The sequence below is a fragment of the Euprymna scolopes genome, chromosome 42 (assembly GCF_053919585.1).
Source record: "Euprymna scolopes isolate OS-2025 chromosome 42, ASM5391958v1, whole genome shotgun sequence".
Lineage (NCBI taxonomy): Eukaryota > Metazoa > Mollusca > Cephalopoda > Sepiida > Sepiolidae > Euprymna > Euprymna scolopes.
Genome location: NC_136523.1, coordinates 65,817,951 through 65,833,030, shown reverse-complemented (window position 1 = coordinate 65,833,030; position 15,080 = coordinate 65,817,951). Strand labels below are relative to the sequence as shown.

The following is a 15,080-nucleotide window of genomic DNA, read 5'->3' as shown; positions in this document are numbered from 1 at the left end:
GATATTCTAAAGTGATGTCTACATTGGCGAAAAAGCAGAAGCATACAAATGTATATGTATATTATTTATTTTGATGTTTCATCTGCATAGAAGGTTTAGTACATGGAATAGTGGATAAGCAAGAAAACAGATGTGTATAAATAACACACCATTAAGCAGAACCAAGATATTTTGGTATATTCAAATGACATTAATTATTTGGTGTAAATAAGCTTTATTGAAAAGAAAACCAAGCTTATATCTCGGTTCTTCCATTTTGCTTGAGATCTTATTCCAGGTTTTAAATCCGCTTGTCTATGTAATATATATATATATAACTGCTCAATACTCTGGAGCTTTGCAGTAGTATAAAATATATACTTATCGCAAGTGTTTCATTCCATCAAAGGAATTTGTTAGACTAACAGTTGGGCAGGCAGTTTTTGTGCAGCTCACTTGCTATAAGTATGCATCTTGACACTATTCCATAGACATACAAATGTTTATATATTTGCGGAAATTTATGGTTTAGTCTGCAAATAAAAATGGTATTTTTATGCGAAAAAAAAAAAACATCCGTTTTATTAGTAAAAAGCTTTATTAGTTTCTTTTAACACAAAAGTTATGGTTTTAAAATAAAAGAAAATAAATCAAGTAAATTTTTTTTTATTATATTTATAAAAGTAAATTATCAAAATTTGAGAAAGATTGACTTTTATAAAAAGAAAAACTACAGATAACCATAAACCATATAATCTACAAAAGTTTTTCTAAAAATTTGTCAATATCAACAGTCTGTTCTTGCTAGGACCTTAGGCATGGGATCATTTTTCAATGAACAGGCCTGAATCTATTTACAATAGCCATGGGCCAATGAGATCAGGCAATGAGAAATTCAAAGCAGTGCCAAAGAAATAAAATAGAACTTGTCCAACAGTTTAGGTCATTTAATATTAAACTGAACACTGAGAAGTATCATATAGATGTTTACCAAATAGCTGCAGAAATGTAATAAATAGGCAAGTGAACTCTAGAATATTAACTTGGTATAGTTCAGCAATAAAAATATAAGACTCGAAGATTAATGCTGCATCTGGGATTTAGATTCATCAACTGCAGTCTTTGGCCATTTTTAGTTTTATGTTATAAATGAATAATTTAATAAATGCATGTTTATTCCAATTTTCTGAGAAAAGAAAAACAAATTGGGGGGTGGGGTGGGGGAATCTAAAATGAGGCTCAAATTTTTTTGATTCCGATTAATCATCCCCAAACTACCAATGTCAACCATAAAGATTCTAGTTTATTCCAAAATATATAAAAATCCAATCATTAACGTTTTTTATCTCCTGATATCTACCACAATTTAGAATTAATAATTTTCATGTATTATAGATTGCAAATAAATTTTAGTCAAAAAATAACAAATAGATTGATCATAGTTGGGGGCAACCAGCAGACTCCCTTTTGTTTTCTATATCAAGATGTTGAAGAAAGGCACATTTCTTTATGCTATCCACCCAATGATTCAAAAATGAAATTAAAACCAAGAAAACAATCAGTACTTCTACTCAGCTTTTGACATACATCATCTATAAAGAATGAAGTGGATTAACCAACAACTATTGTTTATTAAAACAATTTGAAAAAGAAAAAATAAGTGTTGAGATTTCTGAACATATTCAGATGAGGATTGATAATCTATTTTCATATAAAGCGAACTTTGTGCGAGTTTGTTCCCTATGGATTCAGAAATGGCTGATTTAAAATTTCACACGAAAGTACTTTATGTGTCTGGGAGTATTTTTATGTAGGTTTTGTATCGAAATGCTTCTGATGAGTATCAAAAATCAATAATCAAAATATCCTATTAAAGAAGGAAGTCTAATTTTGACCAAAGTTAATACTTTTATACAGCCTAACATCACAAGTGCATTTAAGTTTTATTATTGCACAGGCAGAAAGGCCCAGCTTACAAAAATCAATTGTAGATTCTTTTATAAGACAGGGGCATGTTCAAAAGGAATGTCTTTAGAACATAATTGAACCAGGATACTTGACTTTTGTAAGTTTTAATTTGAGTCATTATGTAAAAATAATTTCATGACATGAAATGTTCATAAATATCCATTAGTTTTTGCCAAGAATATCAAGTTTTATGTTCGCTGAGAATTGCTTAAAATGTTCAATGGGGAGGAGGATTACTTGCAAAACAGAAGCGTTGACAAAAATAAACATTTTTTAACAGATTTTAAATTGAATAAGTTTGAAAATGATACTCACGAGTTTTGAAGTCTTCTATCAAGGGTGTGCCGTCATTATTTTTTAATTGTACTCGAATACGGCCCATTGCTTTATTATCACGATGATCCAATTCCCTGGGATATACCTTGTTCTAGAACATAAAAATATGAAACACATTTAGAGAATATTATAAGAAAATATGAAATTTGTCTTTAAAGAAAGCTAGCAATTATTGGAATAAGGATTATTTTCAAGGAATTATGTAACAAAATTATCTCCGATCAGAAAAGGGTAGGATAGTGAATGAGTATTATCGCCTAATGATAACGTGATGTGGATCAGAGGTTTGGCAAAGCATCGAGTTTGGAATGTGATTGATTACTTTGATAATTGCAAGATTGGAAAATTTAAAGTGGGAACATGGTTTCATATTTAATGAGGAACGTATTGAAAACAATTGCAGATGTATGTGATTGATCATGAGAAAATGGGAAGGGGGAAACAGAAAAAATGAAATATGTGGACATTTTAAATGCAATATTTTCAATTTCTTCATTTTTTCCAACTTCATTTTTGCTGTAAAGCCTTTTTATTTGAGGACCAATAAAAAAAATTTTTTTTAAAAAGCGGAAAACATTACAATTATACAAACTATTAAATCTGTTTTAAATTTATTACGGAAGAAAGGGACAACTTTTCTTAGATTTTAATAAAAGTGAAATTCATTTAAATTAGAGCAGACTTCTAGAAAGCATCTTTTTGGTTAATAGTATTATTATGACAGTTGTTCCAAAAGGAAGGCCTCCTATTTTTTAACTCAAAAATTAAAATGTTGAAGAGCTATGAAGACAGAAGTGGTACCATTAAAACAAGTGATCTTTTATGCTCAAAAATCCATTTTTCTATATAGTCACCACCATTTTCTATGAAATCAGATGATAGCTGTGCATGAGCATTCAAAGTGCGCATTGTCTCTCACATCTGTTGCCATTCTAAAATTGACAAACTCATCTGTGCTGACATTAACTACCTTGGTTTCATAAATATTCAACAGGTGTTCATGAATGATCTGTTCAGTTTGCTCTACATAGAGGAATTCAATGATGCATCTCTGCTTCTGACGCACATCCATAACAGGGGTTGCTTTTTTATAGACTCTCACATTGACAATATCTGCAGAAGAGAGATTAAGCTTTCAGGTCATGATGAATTCAGTCATAACAATGCATTTGCAATCCCTTTGATCCACAAAGATGGAATAAAAAATAGGGGGCATTACTTTTGGAACGTCATAAATTGATTAGAAAATAAACATTGCTCGTTTTAAATTAATGCAAGTTAATCATTGATTTGAGGAAGTTTTTAAGAACAGATGTTGTATATTGCTTTTTCTCTGGTGCCAAGTAAAGAATTCTTTTGGTTGGTTTTTCTACTAGTTTAGACGCATATCTTATCAGGTGACGATTCTTTGTTAATGGGTGATTTTTCATGGCTGAGTCATACAAAATAAATTTTCATATTTCTCAAACATTTATACCACTTATGCTACCATCATGCTCATCCCAAGGCTAAAACATTAATTACACTGGTTTACAAAAATAAATTTTTGGTCTGAGGCAAGAATGGGGATAGTTTTTTGTTAATTTGTGCTGAATTCAAATTTATAAATAGTTTTGCTCTATCACATCTAGTTTCCTGAATTTCAAATAGTCTGATTTTAGTATAAACAGAGAATATATGTGAATATTTCAAGAGTTGCAGCAGCTGATGACAGATAAATCAAGATAAAAAACACTGATTGAATGAATATATGATTGGATGACACAATTACACAATTCAAAATACTACAGACAGTCAAATGTGTGTTTTCTTAGAAGATCTGGTGTATTTTGCCTCTGGAATGTCACGCAAGAGTATCCAACAGAAGTCTCCCATCATGCTGGGGTTCCATTTGCCTTGATGGAATCTTTCTCCATGCTCATCACTCACCGCTCCAAGGTTTGGCAGGAAGAGGTTGAAGTAGGAATGGAGAAAATAAATTTCAAGTGACATTCAGCACTCCATATCCTCATAAGACTTTAGCAACTTCAATACAGGCTTGGTAATCTGGTACACGCATGTTACCAAGGAGTCCATTACAGATCGACTTGAATGCTTCCAAGCTCCTCAAAATCAGCACTTCTCGGATCTGAGGTCCAACAAAGATGCCCTCTTTGAGCTTAGCAGGACTAAGATCTAGGAACAAATTTTACAGTCAAAATAGTGAAAGTAGTAGAAAGTTCTGAGAGGAGAAGTGATGGTTCGATGCTGTGCAACTGTTGTGAAGTCCCCATACACATAGCAGAAAGAATTGACCTTGTTGAGGCATCCTTGACGTTTTATCGTGCTTGAAGCTATTGGAGAATCTGAAAATATAAAGTACAACTAAATCATATGCCAGGTAATAAAATGTGCGTTTGAGCAACCCAAAAGATGTGTAACATGATAGTTTAGAGACACCAACCTCCAATACCGCCTGTGAGTGAGACAAAATCTTCCAATGACTTTCAGAGCACTGAGTGTGGATTGAGACCTGCAGCCTTAACTGTCAAAATCTGTCTTGAGATTTTATATATATATATATATATATATATATATATATATATATATATATATATATATATATATATATAAATAAAATGTAATGCTAAGCCAGAAGTCTCACAATATTAAAATTAACCCTGAATTCACATACATTTTTATGAACCATATATGCACAAAATGCACACTATGGATATCTAAAAAACTAGAGGTGAGGAGAAAAAACGGATTTCAAATTTGAATTTAGCACTCCCAAATTAGGTAAAAACGGGTATTTTTGTGCTTACCTAAATTTCTTTGTAAACTAGTGTTATTATCTAACATCAGTTTTACATGCAAACATTACACGTCTTTAAGTTGATTTACAAAGAAACCTATTTCTGGCTAGGTCTTTATCCCTCTTTTTCTCAAATCCATGCTCATCACTTCCTATATTTTTCTTGGCTTTATTGTGACCTCAATTCTTCTACATCTAACTCAAGAACTTATCCATTCTTTCATTGTCATACCAATCCATACCAATCTTATCCATTCTTTCCTTGGCCATACCAAATCTCTCTAAAATCATTCTCATATCATTTCTTTTCATGCAACACAGGTCCTCAACTCTCACTGGCCAGGTTCTACTTCTATACATCATTACACTGCATACATATGCCGAGAAAAACATTTATTTAAAAAAAAAAGATCGCTTGAATTATTATATTACTCGTGCATCAATTGACCAAGAAATTTATTTTTAAAAAAAGACAAATATAAGAGACAATGCATGCACGTCCGAAAGCGATTGACAAAAATATACTCACAGTTTTCAGTTTTTTACAGAAACAACAATTCTGGATCAATGCTTTGAATATTTGTGTATTTTCTTTGCTTCATTCATTTTTTTTTTTAAGGCAGACATTTTTTTTTAGCATAAAGATCTCTCTTTTGGCTTTGAAAAAAAACTTTACAAAGAAAGATGTATACACAATTTTATAAAGGAGTTCTTATTTTCTTTTCTTCTTGAAATTTGTCGGAAAATTTATTGAAAATAGTCCTTTTGGGATTTTTCTTCTCTTCGAAAATTTTGTCAGACTGGGGAAACTAAGAAAAACAATTCAGCGTCGCCCTTTACTCAGGGGAAAAATATTGTAAAAAATATGAAAAGGAAAAATGTTGCAAAACCTAGCTTAAAATAGCTAAAATATTTTCTTTTAATATTCTTTTTTGTTTAAATTTATATCACGTATTAAAAAATTTATTTGAGCGCAAGAAACTTTAACTTTTAAGAGAAGACCCTTAAACAATTTCCTTGCTTCATTCTCTTATATATATTTTTTTATTTATTTATCTTTACAATAATACTCTTTAAATAATTTAGTTACACAAACTACAAACTTTCAGATCTTTATCTGAAAGTTAAATGTTCCCTATGAGAATGCCATTTAAGGCTTACTGAAAATATTTTTAATATTTTGAACATTTTACAAAATATTTTAAAACACATATTGCAATATTTCAATTCTCTGTCAAAACATTTTTTTTTTTTTTTTATCTATGTTGATTTCTCAAAGATTTTACGAAAAAGCTCAAATAAATCAATTCTTAGATCAATCGTATTGACTCATTAATATATTATACATTTCTATTTATTCTTGGTGTATCAAGTTTATTTAAAAGGAGAGAAAGATTTTAACGAAGAAACATTTTTCAAAAGTTAAAAATGCATCCCCAGAGACCGGAAAAAGTTGAACTAATTCACTCGGAGATATTTTCTAATCTAACAACAATCATTAATTTTAATAATCAAGAAAACATTGATGTTTTTTGTTTACATCACGTGACCAAAAACAGCTCCAAATAAGAAAGCACCAAAAAAAGAACATCAGTCGAATATCACGCATCTCGATAAATCTTAAATTTGTTAAAAATAAATTTTACCAACTTTTTTCTTTGCTGAGCCCTTTTATTTTAAATGAAATAAAGCCATTCCAAATAAATTCTGAAGGTATCAAAATATTCAACTATTATCAAAAAATGTTTGCAAAATTGGTAGCCGCAGAACATAATATTATGGACTACATCATACCTAAACAGGCAAGCAAATTGTCCTTCGACAAGACAGTGAAATCGTTGATGGAATTATACTGTCCAAAAATCAGCTTATTCCATAAAGGATGGAGATGCATCAACCTGACATGCAAAGAAGACCAAGATTACACCACATTTTCTTCCGTCATAAATAGACAGTGTGATGACTTCGGACTATCCTCATTGACAGCCGACAACTTTAAGGTCCTGATTTTCATTCAAGGCTTAGTGTCAACTGAAGGACGCTGAACTCAGATGCCGGGCACTAAACAGATTGAAAAGGAACCAAATATAACCCTTTAACAATTAGCTGAGGAATGCCAAAGAATCATCTCGGAGAAGCAAGACTCCAAAAATATAGAAGAGGCAGGTGTAGCACACATTAGAAAGGTACAAAGTAACAAAAAATATTAATTGAAGGATATCAGTGTCTCGACAGAGTTGAATGCAGCACTTAAAGATCATCATTACCCAGAGGAAGTTTTTACGAAACTAAATGGAGGGAAAATACTTTCAAAAAGTATATCTGAACAAAGCGTAGCTACAGATTTCCGTTGAGGAACTAAGCTCAAAACTTTTGTGCATTACGACTCACAAGTTCAATAGGTCAGCTTTCAGGATTAAAGTTGCACCAGTTATCTTTCAGATAATTGACACGATGCTGAGCGACCTCGATTTTTCCATCGAATATCTAGATGATATTCTAATGAAAAGCAAATCTATAGAGCAACATAGGAAACACGTTTTTCAGGTGTTTGAAAAGATGAGTATGGCTTCACACTTAAAGACACCAAATGTGAATTTTTCCTCGACCAAATAAAATAGATAAGAATGGCAGACAGCCCAATCCGGAAAGGTCCATATCAATAAAAGATATGGCTGAAACACACAACATAGCAACACTGTAAGACTTCATTCCTAATATGCGCACCTTTAAATGAACTATTTAGGAAGGACAGGGTTTGGAACTGAACCATGGATTGCAAGATTGCATTCAAAAAGCTAAAAGAGGTGCTCACATTGGAACTATTCCTGACCCATTACAACCCAGATTTAGACATTGTTGCAAGTGATGAGAGAGCATATGGAATCGACACGTGTATCCTGCATAAAATGCCAAATGGTTCTACGAAACCAATAGCACATGCGTCGAGAACTCTACTACCTGCAGAAAGGAATTATTTCCAGATAGAAAAAGAATCCTTAAGCATCATCGCGGTAGCAGGATGGACGACATTTCAAACTTCAAATGGACCGCAAGCCACTGATCTTCATCTTTGGTTTGAAGAAAGGGGTGCCTATACATATGGCAAACAGGCTACAAAGACGAGAAACACTCCTATTAAATTACGGCTGATATGGAGTTCCTTCTGTCAAAGAAGGACATGCAGACAGGCTATCCCAGTTAATATCAAGGAATGGTGAACTACTTGAAGACTCGGTGATCGCATCACCATGATCAGAGAGAGATTAATAGTTCGATCCTATGCAACACTGAAAGAACTTCCCATTACTCTGAATGATATAAGGAAAGAAGCCAAAAGCAACGATTTTATAAGAGGAACCAAGGAAAAGCTGCAGACTGATGAACAAATAGCAGAGGTTTCCTCAAAATGCGACCAGGTATTATATCGGGAGAGTAGTTGTTCCACCGACCCTCCAAAAGAAAATCTTAAGATTTTCACACAGGCCACCCAGGTGCCACCAGAATGAAAAGTTTAATGCATTCATATGTGTACTAGAAAAACATGAACGAGGATATTGACGGTGAAAGCATGCAGAGGATGTGCACTAGTTGCTAATGCACTACCAATTTAGCCCATGGCCCAAAGCTAACTACCCATGGTCACGGATACACATGGACTACGCAGGACCACTTGATGGATAGTACGATCTCATAATAGTGGACAGCTTCTCTAAGTGGCCTGAAGTCTTCAGGTGCAAAAGTCCAACTACGGACTTCACTATAAAAATTCTTCACGAGTTATTTGCACGGTTTGGAGTGGTCGACTTTAGCGTCAGATAGCGGTACTCAGTTTACACCTGGGGACTTTAAAGAGTTAATGAAGAACTTCCAAGTGGACCACGTCACAACTCTAGCATACCACTCCAGGTCAAATGAATAGGCCTAAAGATTTGTGGATACATTGAAGAGGGCTTTGAAGAAGACAAAGGACACTCCAAAAAAGCAACAATTTCTTAAGGTGCATTGCATAATGCCAGATGAGAATACACCAGCCCAGATGTCTTAAGATGAAAACAAAATGTAATAAGTCCTCTGACAGATGATATTTTATGGCTGATTGCGATAGTTTCTTTACATTTATAATCAGATCTACCTCTGCATTTCATGTTTAAAAAGAACATATTCTCTACAGTATCAGACCTGATGGAATGGTTAATTGTAGGTATAGACCACTTCATAATCTCCAAAATATTGGTTCTCTCTAGAATATGCTGCTGCCATTACGCACAGAAATCACTATTTCCAATGCTTTCAATGTAGCAGATGTACTGAGACTAAAGTGCAGAGGTTAGATTCAAATAACTTGGTTATCATAATCACGATGTTCGTAATTATGACAACCAAGTTATTTGAATAAGAAAAAACAAAATGATTTCTTATAAGAAATGTAAAATACTTTTTAAACACATGTGATATAGGATATACTGTTTTATGATAAAAAGGAACAAAATACTTACTTCAACATTGACCGTCATTCCAGCAGAAAGGCAGACATCTCGAATCTCACTGTAAGTTGGATTATCAACAGCCTAACAAATGGTAAAAGAAAAATGAAACAAAACTTGATCAAAAGATGTTTAGAAGAACAAAATTAACAGTGAAAACAAAAGTGAAGACTATTTCATAGAAATGAACTTTACATGAAAATAATTGTTTTACTATTCCTCATAGAATTACATTTTTAAGGATAAAAATTTTTTTTTTGGATAAAAATATTTTTTTTAAAACTAATAGTTCACGAATTACCAAGGCTATATGCCACTTGAGGATAAGGGTTGATGAGATTTTCAATTAGATGATGGAACAGTACTATGAAAGAATTGAAAACTATGATTAAGTCAAAAAATGAGATATTTATTGACAAAAGACTTGAAAATGACCATGTTGTAGTGTGTAGGGAAACATTCCCGTGGTAATGTGCTCCACAGGTGAAAAGTTCTTGAAAAGAAACTTTGTTTAGGGAAATTCTGTTTGAATTTAGGAGCATAGAGAAAGAAAAGCAGTATTGGTAGAAAGACAAGTTTTTTGAACTGACCACTTACCATAACAATAGAGTAGGTAAAGACTAGCAACATTTCTACTGTGAGAAAAATATTGTATGGAAGAGATCAACTAGATTGCAAAGTCGATTTTGTACTTTGTCAAGAAAGAACCTTCCTAGCAGTACTGCATCTTGGGCCAAATCCAACTTTTATATAATTAAGATCCCTTAAGCTTAATTTTTAGATAATTTCTAGAATCAAAATCACAATGAATTGTGATCAAAATTAGAATAAAGATTCGACATAAGGTTTAGTAATATTATATCTGATTTTAAAGGGACATAAAAGTATATAAAATGGTTCTGTTGAGGGGAATTAATTTAATCCGACTTGGGATAGATATTCTTCTAGCTATATGAATATATATTATATGTGCTCTAGAGTTTAAAAAATGAACATCTACTGAGCAAGTGAATATATATATATATATATATATATATATTTAAAAGAGTGTAGCCATCAACAATTGTGGGTTTTTTTAAAAGGTTTTCATCATATTTTTATTTTAAAATATTTTTATAACGCGTTTCGAGCTTAGGGTGTGCTCTCTTCAGATATTTTCGTAAAAAGTTTTTCTTTAAAATGGGAGTTTGTGGATATGCCTCCGCTGATATTAAATATGTTTTTCATAGTGGTGACTGGTGCGATGCATGTGTTCAGTGTTTAGACATTCTGTCTCCAGCTGTAAGTGTTTCACTGTGACCGGTCACAGTGAAACACTTACAGCTGGAGACAGAATGTCTAAACACTGAACACACGCATCGCACCAGTCACCACTATGAAAAACATATTTAATATCAGCGGAGGCATATCCACAAACTCCCATTTTAAAGAAAAACTTTTTACGAAAATATCTGAAGAGAGCACACCCTAAGCTCGAAACGCGTTATAAAAATATTTTAAAATAAAAATATGATGAAAACCTTTTAAAAAAACCCACAATTGTTGATGGCTACACTCTTTTAAATATACATTTTTTCTCTCGTTGGAACTACACAACCATCACTTTAAATATATATATATATATAGAGAGAGAGACGTAAGCAAGAAAGGAAAATGAAGATATAAAAGTATATATTAATATAGATTTATTCAATAAAGATATACATAAATTAGGTGTTGGGTAAGTGAGGACTCTTTATACCATGGCATTTCGAAGCATAATGCTTCTCATAAGAATAAAGATGCTAGGTAACATAATAGGGATTTGATGTCTAGCGATAGTTACATTAGAAGCGAAATAAATTATTGAGGCTGTTTGGAGAGCAATAATGGTTTCTGTGATGTAGGATGAGTATAGTTTGCATAATGTAATGCATGCATATCTGTCATAGGTTTAATGTACATGTGGACATGTGGAAATGTATGTGCTTTTAAATTCTTAGGAGAGAACATAGGGTAGATTAGTTGAAAGCTGTTCTCAACATGGGAAGGTTGGGGGGGATATTCTGAAAGCCATTTTTAACATGGGAGGTTGAGGTGTTTGTAATACGCTGGGACAAATTGTAAAATTAACGAAGTTGCTATTATTTATTGCAAAAATTGTTTAAAATTAATTTGACAAAAAAAAAAGAAAAAAGACATTTTCTACAAACATTTAATGAACAGTAGTTTTTGTTTTTTTGATGTTTCTACATTTAAAATTTTACTTTACTTTTCCTAGCGTTGCCGAGCTGAACGCTGAGAAAATTACATAACACTTAAAATTTAATTCATTGTGGATTTATTCAAACAGTCCTTTAGAAAATAAATATTTAAAATAAAGTGGCACTTATGCACTTATGTTATGCTATTTTTTAAAATAGTATTTTCACATTAAGTGCATAAGTGCCACTTTATTTTAAATTTTTGTTAGGTGAAAGTACAAATAACCCGGTCGGTTTCTAATGTGTGAAAAATCTAGCTCAAAAAAAAATAAATAAATAAATAAATAAAAGATAAATTCAAAAAAAGGGGAGGGGGGATATTCTGGATAGTGACAAAAAATAAAAATTGCCTCAGTCTCAAAGGATTTCTTCTCTACTGTTAGAGGAAAAAATAGTGAAGTGTAGTTCACCTTCTGTTTCTCTCCACCTCTCTCTTCCTCTCTTAATATCTCTCCATCCATCCTTCCTTCCTTTATCACCCTCTCCATCTCTCTTTGAGCCCCTTTCTCTAACTCCCTCTATCTTTCTCTATCCTTTCCTGTCTCACTCCCTCTCTCTATCAATCCCTCTATTTCTCTATCTCCTTCTCTATTTCCCTCTCACTTTCTCTTTTCTATCTATATATCTTCCTCTCTATCTGTCCATCTCTCATCCTATTTTAGTCTCCTAAATTAATTACAGTGCATTGTCAAAACGTGGATAAATCCTATTTTAGTCACCTAATTTACTCACTGTCAGAATAGAAGTGATTTGGAAACTACTGCTACCTTGAACAGCACCAGGAGTAGCTGGTAAAACCTTTGTAATAAAAATGATTTTGGCAGCCATTCGGTGGCAAAATGACATAGCCTTAGCCCTTGCTGCATGCGGAATACCTGCGACCTTGCTACCAAGTAGAACTATTTATTCTACTTTGAAACTACTATTAAACATTCAATTTTTTAATAATCTCATGTTCGACATCTCCAAAACATCCAGTATGGGGAAAAATATTGCAGAAATACAAACTTATTGTTTAGGATGAATGCACAATGGTACGCAAAAAATCACTTGAGGCTCTTGGTTGATCCTTGCAAGATTTGCATGGCAATGTCATACCATTTGGGAATGCAGTAATATTGCTTGCAGGAGATTTCAGACAAATGTTACTTGTAATTCCTCCACCACCAGCAGACGAAATAAATGCTTGCCTCAAATACTCTACTTTTTGGTGCCATGTGAAGGCATTAAACTTAACTCAAAATATGCATGTCCAGTTTCAGACTGCTCGATCCGCACAGAAATGTTTGCATCATTTGTGGGAAATTGAGTACGGAACAGTGCCAGCTGATCAGAGTTAGGACGAAATTCTTAGTGCATGTTTTCTATTCTTATTATATGATCCTTTTTAAATGAAAGCTTATTTAAGATATAACAACAGAGCATATATAAATAACAATTTTACTAGATTCCAAAGATTTTATTTACCAATCGTTTCTTTTTTTTTGTTACCCCAAATAAAAACTTTAGTGCAATATTACGCATCAGTTTTGTTCAAGGGGAACAATCATCATTTGTATGTCAATATTGAATATTTCTTCCATGGACTCGTTAGAATAAACAAAGTTCTCAAAGAGAAAAATGTATAATATATGATGAACATTATAGAAATATCTCCATATTTCCATTGAACAAGGAAAAAAAGTTTGTTTTATTCAATGTTTTGTCTTTGTTTCAATGTGTTCATCGTGAGGAACTCTTGAAATAAAGACTGTTGATGAATGTTTTTCCTTTTTAAGTTTTCCATATAAATTTAAAGGTTATCACACTAAAAACACATGCTGGTCTATTCCCACGCATGCTGCCCCTGATTTTTACGTATATAATGCTAAGAACTTGTTAAAATAGTAGAGCTTACAAGTTTAAATGATGTGAATGAAGCCAATTCAAGGTTAGTTCTGTCCAGCAACAAGCAAAGAAGAATGCCAACTTCTAATAAGGTTAAAATGTTTTTATTATTATTATTCATATCTGATACATAATCCCTTGTGTATCACATTATAAATCTACGCATTAATATGGGAGAGGAAACTATCTTCAAATATTGTCCTAAATTGGAAATGGAGCAACGGACTTATATTAAGTAGATATTAATAAGTCCCTCGTACCCATTTACTTTTATTTTATAATGGAGAGTAGATAATGCACTGTGGATGTGTTATCGGTAGCTCCAGAAACTATTTCCTCCTATAACAAACACGCTATGCAACATACAAATATCTGTGCATGAGGTCGCCAAGCTAATCAAGAACCTTGATTCTAGAAAAACAACTAGCCCTGACAGCATTCCAATTATAGTGTTGAAAAAGCTCCAACCAGAACTTAACCTCATACTTACAAAACTGCTTACGCGTTGCCTTAAGGAGAAGTGCTTTCCAACACCCTGGAAAACTTCATCAGTATGCTCTGTATTTAAGAATTCAAGTGATAAGTCATCTCACTCAGTACAGACCAATAAGTTTCTAGTGTGTCATGAGTAAGTTGCTAGAATCCATATTAAATAAAGTAGTCAACCACCTCAGCAGAAATAACCTCCTTAGTGACATGCAATATGGTTTCCGTTCTGCTAGATCTACAGCAGATGTGCTAACGGTTATATCTCATAGGATTAGTGAATCTTTCAACAAAGTCTTCCTTTCTAGGGCAATTGCTCTTGACATATCGAAGGCCTTAGATAAAGTATGGCATAAAGGCCTACGTCACAAGATTTCCAGCTACTGTATTAATGCTGGAGTCTTTCAGGGGTTCATCCTGGGCCCAACTCTCTTCCTGATCTACATCAATGATCTCCCAAAACACATACTTAAATCATTTGTTGACATCTATGCTGATGACACGACCATCTATGGCAACACATCAAAGGCCATAAATAACAAAGCTCTTTGATTCTCTCTCCTCTGATCTTGAGCGTGTGGTTCAGTGGAGGATCTAAAACCAAGCTCCAATCTTTACATCATCAATGCTCAGATCCCCATCTGGCATCAATTGAAATGGACGGCTCTCGTCTAGGGGAGGCTTCATGTTTTGACAAGCTTCTGGGATTGACCTTTACTCCTGGTCTGAAATGGAACATGTACATCAAGTCTGTTGCCAAGGTCGCTGGAAAAATGGTAGGATTCTTCTACCACTCTAGAAGATATCTCATTGCTGAAGCAATTCTCTATCTGTATAAAAGCTAAGTACGTCCAATGATGGAGTACCGCTGCCACATCTGGACAGAAGCTACTAAAA

At 33.1% G+C, this 15,080-nt stretch overlaps 1 protein-coding gene across 1 annotated transcript in view; it reads right to left on the bottom strand.

Annotated features, from left to right (window-relative positions):
• The window catches only part of LOC145267171 (signal recognition particle 19 kDa protein-like), a 60,292-nt gene that overhangs the window by 13,407 nt on the left and 31,805 nt on the right, over positions 1 to 15,080 (bottom strand). The window contains exons 3-4 of the mRNA XM_080123224.1: positions 9,580 to 9,651; positions 2,263 to 2,374 (exon numbers count right to left, since the gene is read on the bottom strand). Coding sequence (XP_079979350.1) covers positions 2,263 to 2,374; positions 9,580 to 9,651 — 184 coding nt within the window. The remainder of the gene's footprint in view (positions 1 to 2,262; positions 2,375 to 9,579; positions 9,652 to 15,080) is intronic.